General features: G+C 39.3%; 2 protein-coding genes across 5 annotated transcripts in view; one reads left to right on the top strand and one right to left on the bottom strand.

The window, feature by feature from the left end:
- LOC105234144 (forkhead box protein O) overlaps positions 1-15517 on the bottom strand; it is a 96008-nt gene that overhangs the window by 20480 nt on the left and 60011 nt on the right. For all 4 annotated transcript variants that reach the window (XM_049448459.1, XM_049448458.1, XM_049448456.1 and 1 more), the window contains 6 exons: positions 10531-10823; positions 7947-8168; positions 7428-7593; positions 7061-7340; positions 5125-5243; positions 3895-5025 (listed from right to left, as the gene is read on the bottom strand). In XM_049448459.1, coding sequence (XP_049304416.1) covers positions 4663-5025; positions 5125-5243; positions 7061-7340; positions 7428-7593; positions 7947-8168; positions 10531-10823 — 1443 coding nt within the window. In that variant the 3' untranslated portion in view covers positions 3895-4662. The remainder of the gene's footprint in view (positions 1-3894; positions 5026-5124; positions 5244-7060; positions 7341-7427; positions 7594-7946; positions 8169-10530; positions 10824-15517) is intronic.
- On the top strand, positions 1650-2365 carry LOC125776468 (mitochondrial import receptor subunit TOM20 homolog B-like). Its single transcript, XM_049448461.1, has one exon. It carries the CDS (start codon positions 1650-1652, stop codon positions 2166-2168), a length of 519 nt encoding a protein of 172 aa, XP_049304418.1. The 3' UTR covers positions 2169-2365.

Below are 15517 nucleotides of genomic sequence, written 5' to 3'. Positions count from 1 at the left end.
GCGTTGTAGTGAAAAATGAAAAAAAGTCAAGAAGAATAAGTTTAGTTAAACTTATCATAGTATTTTTGGACTGAAATCGAACTAGTCTGAAAATAACCAAATTCATACCAATTTTTCGGAAATGTGATATACTACTATGGGCAAAATATGGCAAGACTTTTTTCATAATTTAAGGGCTCTTAATTTATTTTTCGAAATCTATGTCGTAACCCTCAAAGTGATCCCCAGAGTGGCCGGTCGGAAAGACAACCTCGATTACCGAAGAAAATTGTCAACATAGCTTTGATTTTCTACTGCTTTGACGTGGTTTTTTCGGCTTCGGCTCACCTTTGCCACGATATTCGGCCAATTGTTTAATGTAAATGGCTGGACATAGTTCGTTTTCAACGTGCCCTCGAACCTCTGCGAATAATGATTAAAATCACTTGCTCGCTGCAAACAATTATCACGGAAGGCCTCTAATTGTTTATATCAAAAAATACGTTCGGAAGAGTAGTTCGGCTTCCGCTTCACACTAGTCGAAAAGTAATTTGTAATCAGCTGTTTTTACTCCAGGGTTTAAGCATACATATTAAGATGTAAACGTGAGTACGTGTGAGTATTTGAAGCCATTCAACGAAAGGAAGAAATGGCAATAAAAATTTGTGGGCAATTATACGCATACAATTATAATAATGCTTTGCGTTCTTAGTAATTCTCATTTTTATTTCATCACCTCCGTTCATACTGTGGTTGGAGGAGTTGTCGAGAAGAAAGATTTTCTTTTGAGATAACTGAAGAAATTTCTTCTGTAGAATAAAAGCTTTGAAATGTAATACGGTTAACTGTTTGTTATAAAAAATAAAATCGCGGAAGAAAAGTGGAAACTTTATGAAAGCTTCGAACATAAATTAGATATCAATATATCTCCTAAAGTCCCTAGTATGTGTACCTCAGTATCTGTAGTTGACTTTTAACCGAAAATATCGGTCATTGCATAGCAAATACAATTGAAATTCAGAGAGAAAGATTTCCTGATATTAGTATCTTTGTGTATCAAAAAAGGGTTGGATCGGATCACTGCTTTCGTTAGCCCCCATATACCTTATAGAAATATTTTCGAACTTCTGAGTGACTGTATTCCGCATATATCGGCCAATACGTACGTGAGTTATCTCAATGAATTATCAAAATGAGAGAGTGTGTTTTCATCATAACAGTATATATGTATGTGTACCTAAAAAATGATAAAATTGGACGAAAACTCAACATAGACCCAATATAACTAATATTAGGATTTTCGAACATCCGCCTGACTCTACTCCAAATTAGTGATGATTGTATGGGATGTACTTTAATGAAACCCCGGCGACATTTACTTAAAACATATGTACACATAGTCACCGTGAGTCTCAAAAATATTGCTAAAAAACGAATAAATTTTCTACCCAAAAACGAAAAATTCCCACATTATATACCTAAATGGTGGCAACATTGCTTTTCTGTCATCGTACTGTCAAAAATTTTCAGCTAAAAGCAAACACACTTCAAAACCATTTATATCATGAGTCAGAGTAAGCTAGAAGAAGTCAAAATTTCTATTTTCCATCAAATTAATTTCAAAATATTTTTATTTATATATTTCTATAAAATTGTGAAATCCCTTTCGTATGAATACGCTCAACAAAACGACAGTTGGCATAGCAGCGGGTGTTGCAGGCACACTTTTTCTGGGCTATTGCATTTATTTCGATCGGAAACGACGCGCCGATCCCGAATACAAAATGAAGGTGCACGAGCGTCGACGGCGCCAACGTAAATATCAGAATGCGGTACGAAATGCAAGTCTGAATGATTACGAGGCGCTACAGCGCTATTTCGCACAGGAAATCAATTTGGGTGAAACACTAATTGGGCGTGGTGAGTTCGAGAACGGTGTGGTGCACTTCGTTAATGCTTTGGGTGTGTGCGAACAGCCGACGCGTATACTGGGCTTCTTTCAAGCCACACTCTCGCCACAAGTGTTCGCCATGCTGATTATTAAGCTGCAGGAATTCAGTAATCGCGCCAATGCCGAAATGAATGGCATACCGAAAATCGGTAGCGCCAATTCCATTGACAGCACTGATAAACCGGTTTGTTATGTGGACGGTTCGCCGAGTACGATTTTGATTGATGATCTGGAATAGTTGTGTCGTCGTATGTGTATGTGTGTATATTTGGTTCGATTATACAATTATAATGCTTGTATATGTTGTTGTGAGAGCATTGTATATATACTTTATATTTGTATAAAATTATAATAAATTTTAAAGTAAGAAAAAAAAACATAATATTTGGAGATTCAACGGGATCTGGTGTTAGCAATAAATCATCCCAGACTAACTACGAGTATATTTAAATATGGTATAGTAGTTGTCTTCTTTTCGCCATTTTTCTCTACGCCATTTTTGAGCGCTGCTCCCTTGTATTTAAGAATTGGATACAACAACTATATTATAATTCGATAAAGAAGATTACAGGGTTTGTCCGGAAAGTAATAGGACTGATTTTTTTCCCACTGCGACTGTATTTCGGAACGTGCGCGCCCCCACTGGGTTGGGTAGAGGGCATTCATGGCTAACAAAGGAGCAACTAGTCAGTTGTCTCCGAGCATCTGGAGAGTCGAGACAAGCATTTTCCCGCGATGTGTTTCTTTGAGTGGTGCAAGCCGAAAATTCGTCGTTCGTTAGAGCAGAGGTAGGCTGTATAGAACTCGGTAAAACTGCAACAGAGATGTTTGATATGATGAAGAAGGCTTACCCAGATTTTGCTTTAGCAAGATGTGGTGTGAGGTCGCTGATGAAGACCGTGCTGGAAGATCTGCGACTTCGACAAACACCAACTCGTGACACTTTCCACTCTCGTGTGTGTTTTGACATCAAAGACATCGTCCACCATGAATTTTATCCTTCTGGACAAACCCTCAACACCAGGTTTTACGTGGAAGTCCTCAAGAGACTCAAACGAAGGGTCAATCGGGTGCGACAAGACATCGCAGCGAAGTTGCGCCACGACAACGCCCCGACTCCACCGCCTTTCTTATGAACAGCTACCTAACCAAGGCCTGCAACCAAATACTTACGCAGCCGCCCTACAGCCCCTGACTTTTTTTGTTTCCTTGCCTGAAAAGGCCGATGAAAGGCAAGTATTTAGAGACGACAGAGGTTATCCGAGCAGTCTCTAATGCACTTGCAGACAATTTCAGAGTAAACATCTATCTAAACAGCCAAATCAGCAATCAAGGTAGTAAACGTATCGCAAATCGGCCAGAAGTGTCTTGGGAAGCAGAGCAGCAGTGGAAAGTGTTGCCAGAAGTAAGCTACTTCACTTCTACCAGATCACAGAAGCATCGAGAGCAATAAATAGCGGACAAGATTGCCAAGAATGAAGAACGGCTAACATCCAAAAACGTGATCAACACTTATATCAATATTGGGAATCCCATTGTCTATACGACAATGGCTCTTGGCAGAAGCAAGAAGAAAGAAAATTAAAACTCGATGGAACGAGCTACCAGGGTGCAAAACTGCGAAAGTTATGTGCGAAACGGTACATTGGAAGTAACCTCGATAGAAGAGACTGTAGGAACATGATGATAATATTAACTAGTCACTAGTCAGGAAATGTCTATAGAAAGGCACCAGAGAAACAATGGAGCATCTCATGTACACTTATCTCGCAATGGCAAGAAAACGCTGTAAGCATTTGAGGTCCCCACGGTGTAATACTCTGGAGGATATATCGATAGTTATGTCAAAGAGTCTAATACGTGTTTAGCGCAGGCATACTAAAGGATGACTATTCCTCTTAAAATAACTATATATACAAATATATATTATCTAGTTTAAAATAATGCAATTTTTTTGTACTCACTTTCCATATAGAGTCTGTATGCTATCCGCTTGTTTACGGTTATACTAGCAGTTGGTTAGCTCTAATCCGTTTCCAATGTCGCTATTGTCCTTGTTTTGTTTTTGTTTTATTCATAGTTTTTTTGTTGTTATCCAACCAATGTTTAAGCTTATTTCATATGACCATTATTTTTGTTTTAGTTTTTTTGCTGTATTTATTTTTGTGTTTTTATTTTTTATTTGTTGTTTTTTGATTTAGACTCAGTTTTTATTTGTAAACTGATTTTTGTTGTAATGTGGGTAGAAGGTAGAAAGCAATTCGTTGGCATTATTTTTACAGTTAGGTTATAGATTAAATCATTTCGTCAACTACCGATTGCTATGTGTGTATATAGTATATTTATATATGTATGTATGTATCCAAATACATAACTCTAGTGTTGAATTGGCTTGGCGCTACCAGACTGCCCAACTTGCGGCGCAGATCAATTTACATTAAACAAACGTACATATGTATTTATGTACACTCTGTTGCATATCGAATGTCACCACCACCTCACCAGTGGGTCATTCGTCATGCTGCACCTCGTTTACACTCGGGTTTGGCGGGCAATCGCTACCAATTACTCGTTATTAGTATTCTCTTTTACTTCTCATTTGCTAGTGTTTACAAAATCCACCGATTAGATTACCACTCTATTTAGCTAATAATGTTGTTGTTGTTATAGTTATAACTAATTTACTCCACATTGCGCGCAGTAACAGCCACTCGCCATGCACACGCACCGCTCTAGTGCACCCACGATGGTGGCGTCACGACGCTCGCTTGTGAGTATTGTACGCGTGCGTTTAGATTTGTTTGCGTCGGTGTGGCGGTTGGCAACTCTAACATGTTACTATTGTTATTATTGTTGTTGTTGTTATTGCTAGCGATACTATTCAACAGTGATGGCATCAATTGTTGCTGCTGTTGCTGGGGTAACTGAGCCTGCAACTGATTCAGCTGTTGTTGTTGTTGTTGGTGCGCATTATTCGCAACGCCGAGGGCGCTATTAACCAAATTCGCCGTATCGTTGGCAACACTTGTGGGGTCAGCGGTGAACGGTATATTGATGTCTAACATGCCGTCAATGCTCATCTCCTGCCGGATCAACTGCGGAGGGTAAAAGAGAGTGATGGAAAGGTTAATATATCATGCAAGGCGCTTGACATTTGAGGAAATTTATTTGGATTTTATTACACTGTTACTCACCTCCTCCAGATTGCAGTCGAGACCAGGTTGAAAGCTGTCCAATGTAAATTCGTCAATTTGTGGCTCATTGTTAAGCGCCTCCATGCACTGACCGATGAGCGTCGATGCGCAGTTATTGTCTGCCGAAATAAAATAAAGAATAAAATAGGGAAAATAATATTATTTTGAGATAAATTAAGTTATGTATAAAAATCTTCGGGGTTTTAGTATTTTGGGTCGGTCGAGTCTTGAATACTGTTGTTTAAAAGTTGTTAAAGTTGTTGTTGTAGCGGTTATGAGGTCCCCGTTTGTTTTTAAAAACAGAAAACGTGCTGTTTCGACGGGGTTTAGGGTGAGGGATGTTAGATGAATACGGTTCAAGGCATTTTTAGTAGCAATTGACAGTATGAAATGGACACACTAACCACCTTGGAAGGGTTCGAGACTCATGTAAAACCTCTGCCCTACTTTGTTTCCGACACCCGCTTGCAATAAAAATTCAAATTAAACTGACAAGTTATCAGTTCTTCCCGCATTTGGGTTTTAACTACAATCACCACAATACTCTCCGAGGGTTTTGTCCGTATGATCAGATTGGAGCGAACTCCGAGGGCTACTGCTCCCTGTGGTATTAGATTTAAGTGTCCGGTCAGACCTCGTAGCCGAAACTTCTACCAGTTGCGCTTTCATACTGTTTTGTACTGGTAATCAGGGGTTAAATTCTATAATATCCTGAACGAAATTACCCGAGTGTCTCGGGTAAACTCTAGCTCACGTCTGCAGTGGATGGTGATTTGTCTTCAAATACGCCATTAACTGGTAGGGAGTCGATGAATGTGTTGATAGCTCCACTGTGAAAGACGGTCAGTGCGTATTGTACGTATTGTTCGCGGAAATAATTAAAGACAGACCTATTGAGTCTCCTAGGAGGAAGGTCCACTTAAAGTAGGTGACTGCAGAGACGAATTTTGCGAAAACATCCTAGCGGAAACTGCTTTGAGAGAAATGATTTGAATTCATTGAGCAAGACATGTCGGCTTGACTGTATAGGGGTTCGACAGGAGAAACCAAGGGGTTTATATACAAAGTGGTGTATTTAAACACATGCGAAGGATCTTCGTCCGCGTTTCACTTTATCGAGCTGACCATATCGGTGCAACTTAGCTTGTGTCCAACCAGCCGATTGCCTTGCATGTTTCCTACAATGTTTCTCTATCCTTTCCCAAAGAGCTGTCGGCTAGCGACTTAACGATTTTGTTGCCGCTCGGTACTAAGGCAATAATCAACGTTGTATGTGGAGTGAAGGAACACAGACTGTCAAGTGTAACACCAAAAATCTTAGGGCTGTTTACAGTCGGAATTTTAACGCCATCGACTGTGATATTAAGTGGTACTCGTTCGTTCATTTAGTTGAAATGATGGCTGTGGATTCATTAGGGTAGAGTGTCAATCTCCCTGCAGAGAAGAAAGGAAAAACATCCCAGCAATATTTTCTTCTTCACGGCTCTCAATAGCGTCGCTGAAGAGAATTCGTCTAGATTGTGCCAAACGACTACAGAACTGATATCAAATAGTTGGAAAATTGTTGAACTCGATGTTTCGCCCACCATCACGACTATGCTGAATAATTTCATCGAATTGACACCTAAACGTTTATGTAAAGTCTAAAAATATAACTTACTCAATAAACTCTAATAAAATTTACATATCAATAGATATGCCAGACGGCTTTCGGAAGTGCCAAACTATTAAGGAGTTTAAATAAGCCAAATGTGCGTTAGTACCGACATAACTTTCAGCAAACTTCATCTTCGTATGCTAGATATTGTTTAAAAATTGGTATTTTTAAAGCTGCTTATTTACTCAAACTATGTAAATACTCAAATTAACAGTTTCGGACGTTTCGCCTATTTCATTTCCTGAAAGACTTCGTTTGATCAAGCAATTAGCGATTTACCTTCCAAATTTGTGTTAAGTGACTGCTGTTGTTGTTGCTGCTGCTGCTGTTGTCGCTGTTGTTGTTGTTGCTGTTGATGTTGTTGTTGCTGTTGCTGCTGCTGCTGCTGCTGTTGTTGCTGTTGCTGCACCATTAAGCTAGCACCGTTATCATTCGCAACGCCAGCGGCATTGGCGGCGTCCAAGACCACATTACTGTAAGTGTTCAAGGAGTCGGACGACGGCTCGCTGTTCGGATAGGCGGGTGACATGGTTGTGGTGACTGAATTTGGCGACAGACCCTACGCGTGTACAGAAAAAGGAGAAAAGTAAATAAAATGAAATTTTAAGACAAAATTTAGGTGCTGTAAAGTAAAAGTTGGGCTTACGTCGCGTGAGTTGTGCAAGCAGCTGCACGTCAGCGAGCGATGCAACAGGCATTGTTGTGCCTGTAGGCTGTAGCCCTGCGAGACGACTGGTCCGTTCAGGCCGTACGTCTGTGGCGCCTGGTATGGCGGTGGCGGCTGCGTGGGTATGCCGGAGGCAGCGCTAAACCTACTCCAACCGTATGACCGTTTAGTGGTAAGAGGAAGAGACAAAAAATTTCACTTTATTTATCTGCGGACTGAATGGCTTGAAAATAGCTGAAAGTGTACTGAACACCACTACATATACAGACATGCATTACGCACACACACACACATGCTTGCAAGCAACTACAAACGCACACAGAATTCTCAATTCAAATGCAAACTAAAATAGTTTGAGAAACAAAAATTTGCATTTTGCACGCTACTGCAACTCATACACGCACAAAAAAATTCAAAATCAAATAAAAAATACTGAAACAATAAAAATCACATCGGTTTACACCAAAAAGAGAGAGAACTGAAAATATGGTCACTGACCCTTGTAGAATATCCTTTGGCAGTTTGACCTCCGCAATTGAGCCAGCGAGTTGGTCCATGGAGGCTGCCTGTGCTGGCGTTATGCTTGTACTTGTGTAATCGCCGCCGAAACTCCAATCTGGCTCAAGTCCTATGAGTGCTGGTATCGGACTCAGGCGTCCGCAGGAACTGGCATTCGATGAGGCGCGTTGTCGGAAATCCGGTGACAATTGGAAGTTGCCACTTCAAAATCATCGCAAACAAACCAATAAGAAATCACAGCCAAATTGAAAATATACAGAAAACAGAAATGCAAACAAAAATTGGAGTTAAAAAAATTATAAATAAATGTGGAGATAATATAAATAATTTAAAGATAAGTTTTTAAAATGTGCAAATTAAGTATCAAATGCAGTTTAGCTATGAAATATGGCAACTATTGCATAAATATTAATAAATATAATATATAATAGATGGATTTCCAAAATGCATTTTAAATTTATAATAATGTGTAAAGAATTTGAATTATCGAGTTAAGGGTTTTATGCAAAATTATATAGATTTTCGAAATCTATATTAAAAATAAATAATTTGTAGCCGCTAAATTAAAAAAAAATATATATAAATAATATAAAACATACAACATAAAGCTCTTATGTCAACTACACGCTGCAGTGATCCCAGTTCGCCAATATTAGATCAAATTTTGAAGTTTTCTTTCCTATATATGTTAGTTATATTTATCTTTTAAATGGGATGCATAAAAATTCATTATGATATACATACTTCTACCTATATGTGTATCATATCATATCATAGAAGCACCGAAAATTACGAACCCAAGGGGCAGACTCATGCAGCACATGAGAACGTAGCCGTTATATACGAAGAGTTCGAATTCCCACGACAATTTAGAGTGACTTTTTCACAACTTCGTTCTGGGTGAGCCATCTAACGTTTTAAATTTGAATTATCTATATTTCGATATTGGAAGCGTCAAATACCATTCGGAAAGTGACAGATATTCAGTAAAAAGTCTAAAACTTACGAAATGGGTCGCTATTCGCTAGAAGAAAACTGGGAAATATTGACAACTTGAAAACCGACGATGGTCAATTTTACCAAAAAATCATCTTTTCGGACGATACTCATTTCCACCTCGATGGTTACGTTAACAAGCAGAAGTGTCGCATTTGGGGCACAGAAAACCCGCACGTAATCATCGATAAGCCAATGCACCCAGCACGAATCAGTGTATGGTGCGGATTTTGGTCTGGTAGAATCATCGGCCCATTTTTCTTCGAAAATGAAGAAGAAACCGCCGTAACCATCAATGGTAAGCGATATCGCGAACCGAACCGAATTCTTCTTCAAGCAAATTGAAGAGGAAGACTTGAGAAAGTACTCCAAAATTGCTTGGATCGGATAAGCTACTGTAAACTCAGCCGTGGTGGTCATTTGTCCGAAATAAAGACTCCACAAATAAATTTCATAAAACAACCTTTCAAATAAATGTTAGACCTTTCAAAAATATAAAGACTTTTTTTTTTATTGACTTTTTAAATTGAAAATTGTATATGGCCCAGTCGGTATATGTCCAGCGTGCAATAAGTCCCCGCATGACTCTAACTCATTAAACATTCCTCTCTCTTTGATCCGACCGTCGAAACAGCAAGCTTCGTGGGCCTACCATTAGATGACTTCGATGACAACAAACCCGAATCTTTCTACCAAAGCGAGGATTAGATAACCACTACAACAACCAAGTGGACTCAGTGGTCGACCAACCAAAAGACCATAAAATATGGTTGTTCATCTCGGACTTATCTACTATGAATATTTTGGTATACGAAAAATGACACACATAATTGGCCGATTCCTTATGTTGGAAGTTGGAAATTGCAAAATCGGGCTCTTAATATTTTTTCGGATCTGAGCTAAGGCGACTATTTTTCGTTCTCAGACTGCAAAGGGATGATCGCTGGAGAAAGATCGCGCAGACTGGGATCCTTTTAAAGCAAAAGTCAAATAGTAAGTTGAGTAAAAATACATAGGAATATACTCTTGAGGATGACTTTAGTTCAGGCGTGTGTTGATATATTGAGTTCCAACGGGGGAAATTATAATAACGAACTATTTTTTTGAAATCATACAATTATATTAAGAAATTATATACTATTTTGTAAAATATCGTAAATTAAAGTGCAATAATGCTACCTTAACTATGAATATTCTCTTACTTATAAACAATTTAAATAGTGCTGCTTGAGATCTAGATAAAACTACTTAAAAAAACATGCTAAGTTTTGGTGGAGTTTATGATAAAATAAATATTTTTTAGAGAGATGGATTAAAAATCAGAAACTATCATTATAGAACACAATGTCAAAGCTTGAAAAATGCGCATTTATCATAAATATAAAATATCTAAATAAGAAATGTATCCAAAAGCTATGCTAGAAAGCAACGAAGCGCTTATGAATGCTCTCTATACTACTTTGGCAGTTATAGACATACAAATGCTTGTATTTTTTTACTATTGTATATATATTTTTTTTTATAAATGAGGTAAAATGAAAGAAAATATTTCGAAGTTAATAGTTACCTGTGCAATGGACTCTCCGAGAAGTGATCTAAGCCTTCGCTAACACTACTACTAGGCGACGGTGTGGCATCGTTGAGACCCGTTATGCCCGCCTGACGTAAAGCCTCCACACGCTTTTTGGCACGCCCCCGACGTTTTTCGTAGCGTGACGTTTCCATAGAGGCAGCACGTCGACGCACCGATTTGCCGGGTTTGGCATCGGGATTCAGCATCCACCACGAGGATTTGCCGGTGCCTTCGTTTTGTACGCGCATAAAACGATTGTGTAGCGAGAGATTGTGACGTATGGAGTTCTGAAAAGAGAAGAAAGTGGGAATAAAGGTTATTTATAGCAGAAATATATAAATTCAATTCATTTTAGTTTGCAATATTATAGCAAAGATTTGAAGGCATTTTATTAAAGTGATTTAAGCGCTGGCATTTTTGAACTTGCCACAATTTAAGTCAAAGAAACCGTTATAAAAATTTGCTATTGTCGCGCAATTATTGCGCAAAAAATCAATTGAAAAAAGCACAATTGTAACCCCTTCATGCTGAGTCGGCACGTCCCTCCCCACATCGGCTCATTCATAACATTTGGCGAGACTTTGGTTTGCCCGCCACCCGCCACGGTTAGTTGTCCTCATTTTCATATATCATCGCTGATGTAACAATTTGTAAGCAATTGAAAGCGCTGCGCTGCGACAACATTCCAGTCATTGTCTGCCATTCAGCGATTTCTATTCAACTACCCCAACCAGCCGCTCTGCCCGCCATGCGACGAAGACATTTCGATAGTCTGCCGACATTTTTATCGCTTTTCTTGCGAGAAACCCCAAGGAACGCCACGCTTCTGCTGCGCTAATTGGACTGTCGTAGCGCACGCAGTGCCATTCAAAGCCATTGTCTCTGCTTCTTCTCTACTCCACTTTTTTGTCGCTGCTCGCTTTCGAACATTTGAACTGTCAATTCATATTTTATGACATAAACCATAAATACTGTGCGGCAAGGACCTGTCAGCGCGTTGGATGTGGGCTGACAGCAGCAAAGCAAATAAAGGGTGATTTTTTAAGAGCTTGATAACTTTTTTTTAAAAAAAAACGCATAAAATTTGCAAAATCTCATCGGTTCTTTATTTGAAACGTTAGATTGGTTCATGACATTTACTTTTTGAAGATAATTTCATTTAAATGTTGACCGCGGCTGCGTCTTAGGTGGTCCATTCGGAAAGTCCAATTTTGGGCAACTTTTTCGAGCATTTCGGCCGGAATAGCCCGAATTTCTTCGGAAATGTTGTCTTCCAAAGCTGGAATAGTTGCTGGCTTATTTCTGTAGACTTTAGACTTGACGTAGCCCCACAAAAAATAGTCTAAAGGCGTTAAATCGCATGATCTTGGTGGCCAACTTACGGGTCCATTTCTTGAGATGAATTGTTGTCCGAAGTTTTCCCTCAAAATGGCCATAGAATCGCGAGCTGTGTGGCATGTAGCGCCATCTTGTTGAAACCACATGTCAACCAAGTTCAGTTCTTCCATTTTCGGCAACAAAAAGTTTGTTAGCATCGAACGATAGCGATCGCCATTCACCGTAACGTTGCGTCCAACAGCATCTTTGAAAAAATACGGTCCAATGATTCCACCAGCGTACAAACCACACCAAACAGTGCATTTTTCGGGATGCATGGGCAGTTCTTGAACGGCTTCTGGTTGCTCTTCACCCCAAATGCGGCAATTTTGCTTATTTACGTAGCCATTCAATTATGTTTATGTAGACCATAAATCGGACGTAAAGCGCGAAACACATTTCGAACCGAACACTGATTTTGGTAATAAAATTCAATGATTTGCAAGCGTTGCTCGTTAGTAAGTCTATTCATGATGAAATGTCAAAGCATACTGAGCATCTTTCTCTTTGACACCATGTCTGAAATCCCACGTGATCTGTCAAATACTAATGCATGAAAATCCTAACCTCAAAAAAATCACCCTTTAGGAGACGAGGTGTGGCGCTGGCGTTCGGCGCGTAACCGAGATCAGTTATTGAGCATATATTTACAAATTGAGCATGTAAAAAGCGCCATCATCTAAACACACAAGGTGCGAGGGCTCACAGCAGACTTATATCGAGCATATGCGCCATACATCGCCTAAGTATGTGTTTTGTGTTATGAAAACGGCGTCACACCAACACCATTTCACCTGCTCGCACAATTACAGTTAGACACACACACATGCATACATATTTTGCCAGTCATGCATGACTTACATGTGCGTTTGTATTTCCGCCGACAAGGCAACTAAACAAATCACGCAGAAAAAAAGCAAGAACGCCAACGCCAACCAACAGGAGCAACGTGTAAGAAAAAGGTAGTAGAAAAACGGTTGAAAAAATTGCTGTCAGCAAACGGTGAGCAAAAAAAATTTCTAAAACGACAGTAAAACAAACCAAACTAGCAAACTCGTTGATGACGCGCCAGCAAACACGGCATTGAGCGACGGTCTGGCGCCTTTTATCGCCGTGTTGCGAAGGATGCGCCGCCAATGCCGTCACCATTTCAGCATTACTCCTCAACTACATACGCACACAGGCACATATATAGACACCGTGTGCGACACTCTTTCTTTCTCCCCACTAAATGCGGTGTGGCGCGGCGACGCATCATGCCGCAGACTGCGTGGGCGTATATGCACGTAAGTTTGTGTATGTATGCATATGTGTGTCTATGTGTGTATGTATCACTCTAAAAAAGTAAGTATAACTTAATTTTACTTTTTGCTAAACTTTTTCTTGGCGTCACTGCCAATAGTTGCGTCGGCATCCTTTTTGCACGTTTGCACACCCCTTTGTGCCAACTACAACCTTCACTACCCCCTTTACTACCACCATACTACCGTTTACCCTTACTTCTTCGTTGTCACGGGTGTCGTGCTGAATTTTTGGTTGTTGCCCAGGTCGTCATGGGGTTGTGCTAATGGTTTAGCCTTTAGGTTTTAGTTTACTTTGGTTTTCCAAAAATTTTTACACACACACATTTTTTGCGGTTATATCCTTTTCACTTAATATAATCATATTTATTTAAACGCTTAAGTGCCAATATCACATAGATATATAAATATATAAGCGCCGTTAGTTGCGGTTGTGTGTGTGTTTGTGCGGCAATTTTCGACTTGTGACTTTGGGGGAGCTTGTGAAAATTGAAAAGTGGGTAATGAAATGGATTTGCTGCGTGTTAAAGCTTTAAGTTACACGCTGAAGAGATGTTGTGAATGATAGGGAAGGTCAGTTTGTAATGAAGTAGCTAATGTTGTTATGATTTTGGGACGACAAGAAAAGAAAAGAAAGGTCATCAAATTTTGTTGCTAAAAAAGCTTTCAATACAATCAGCTCGATAAATTTATACTTAAACGAGATATTATCAAAACTTGTAAACTAAATTTTTTAAATTTTCTTGAATCATTACAGGAAGATATACTATTCAATTAAAAATTCAAATATTCGATGAAATATTTTCTTCATATTTTGTACAAACGGGAATTTCAACAGCGTCGCTACGAAAGTAGACCGCTAGGGACAACGAAAGACGCCATACTTTTTCCCGCTCTTTAGACACTTCTCTTCAGTAAGGTTTTAACATTTCACCATGGAAAGATATACGATCCAACATAGAGTCGAAATTATTAAAATTTACTACCGAAATTCGGAGTCAGTTACCTCAACTTTAAGAGCTCTACGTCCAATTTCGTCGTCGTCACAATCGTCCTTTCAGATGAACAATTGAACGCCTAGTAGAAAATTTTGATTTCACAGGCACAGTACAAAATGTTCCCATGTCAGTAACACAAAAAAGTGCCTGAAGTGTACAGAATATTGCTGTCGCTACCGCATCAATTGAGGAAGACCCAAATCAGTCTCTCTTACGTCGGACTCAAGCGTTAGTCGTCTCTGTGGCATCGTTTTGTCCAATTGGCCTACATCCTTACAAGATCAATTGTCGCAAGAACTGAATTCGTTTGACCACCAGAATCTCCACATGTTCGTGATTTGGGCTGAGCAACAGCTTGAAAATTATCCGGATTTTTATCGAAAAATCATCTTCAGTGATGAGGCTCATTTCTGGCTGAATGAATGATAAGCAAAATATGCATAATTGGTCAGGCAGCAAACCACACGTACTCCACGAGTTACCATTGCGTCCCGAAAAAATTTCGGTTTGGGCCGCTTTATGGGCCGATGGCGTCATAGGGCTGTCCGGCATAATAAAGACCGGCACGTTAATGTGAATGGGAATCGCTAGCGCTCAATGACAACCTAATATTTTTGGCCCAAATTGGATGTCCATATCATCATTGGGCCATATGAGGTTCCAACAGGAGGGTATCACAAGCCACACAGCGAGTCACAATCGATTTATAGAAAACAAAGTTAGGAGCACGTGTTATCTCACGAAATGGCACAGTCAATTAGCTACCTCAGTCGTGCGATTTGACGCAGTTTGACTGTCTGTGGTTCTACGTCAAGTCTATGGTCTATGCGAATATCGAACGTGAAATTGCAGCAATATCGGCCAATTTATGTTTAAAAACCGTCAACAAATGGGTTTAGGGTCTGGACTTCTGCAAACTGCTGCCCGTGGTACCCAAGCAAAAGAAATCGAGTTCTATACATAATGGCATCAAATATATTTTCGCATGAATAAAGAGAGAATATCTTTTGTTTTGAAAGGAATTCATCATTGATTATAATAAAAATATATTAATTTTTATGCTCACTGTCAAAAGTATTACAAAAGTAAGCGAGTTGAATTTGTTTTAAGAGTATATGCCGATTTCTCATTAAAGTGGTATAATTTTACCTTTCTTCAAGACATCGCGCCTTTGTTTTACTAATTTTACACTAGTTTTACCATTGTGAATGACTGAAGTGAGGTATGATTCTTAAAGTAACGTATTATACAAAGTTTGTTGTTATAAAAAAATTAAAATTTAGCATACGCAAGCGCTAAAGCAAA

The sequence above is a fragment of the Bactrocera dorsalis genome, chromosome 2 (genome assembly GCF_023373825.1).
Source record: "Bactrocera dorsalis isolate Fly_Bdor chromosome 2, ASM2337382v1, whole genome shotgun sequence".
In the NCBI taxonomy this organism is placed as follows: domain Eukaryota; kingdom Metazoa; phylum Arthropoda; class Insecta; order Diptera; family Tephritidae; genus Bactrocera; species Bactrocera dorsalis.
Note: the sequence above shows the minus strand (reverse complement) of the source record. Positions and strands in the feature narration are given on the sequence as shown.

Coding starts and splice junctions, on each gene's coding strand:
- LOC125776468 (XM_049448461.1), top strand. CDS start 1,650: ATGAATACGCTCAACAAAACGACAGTTGGCATAGCAGCGGGTGTTGCA.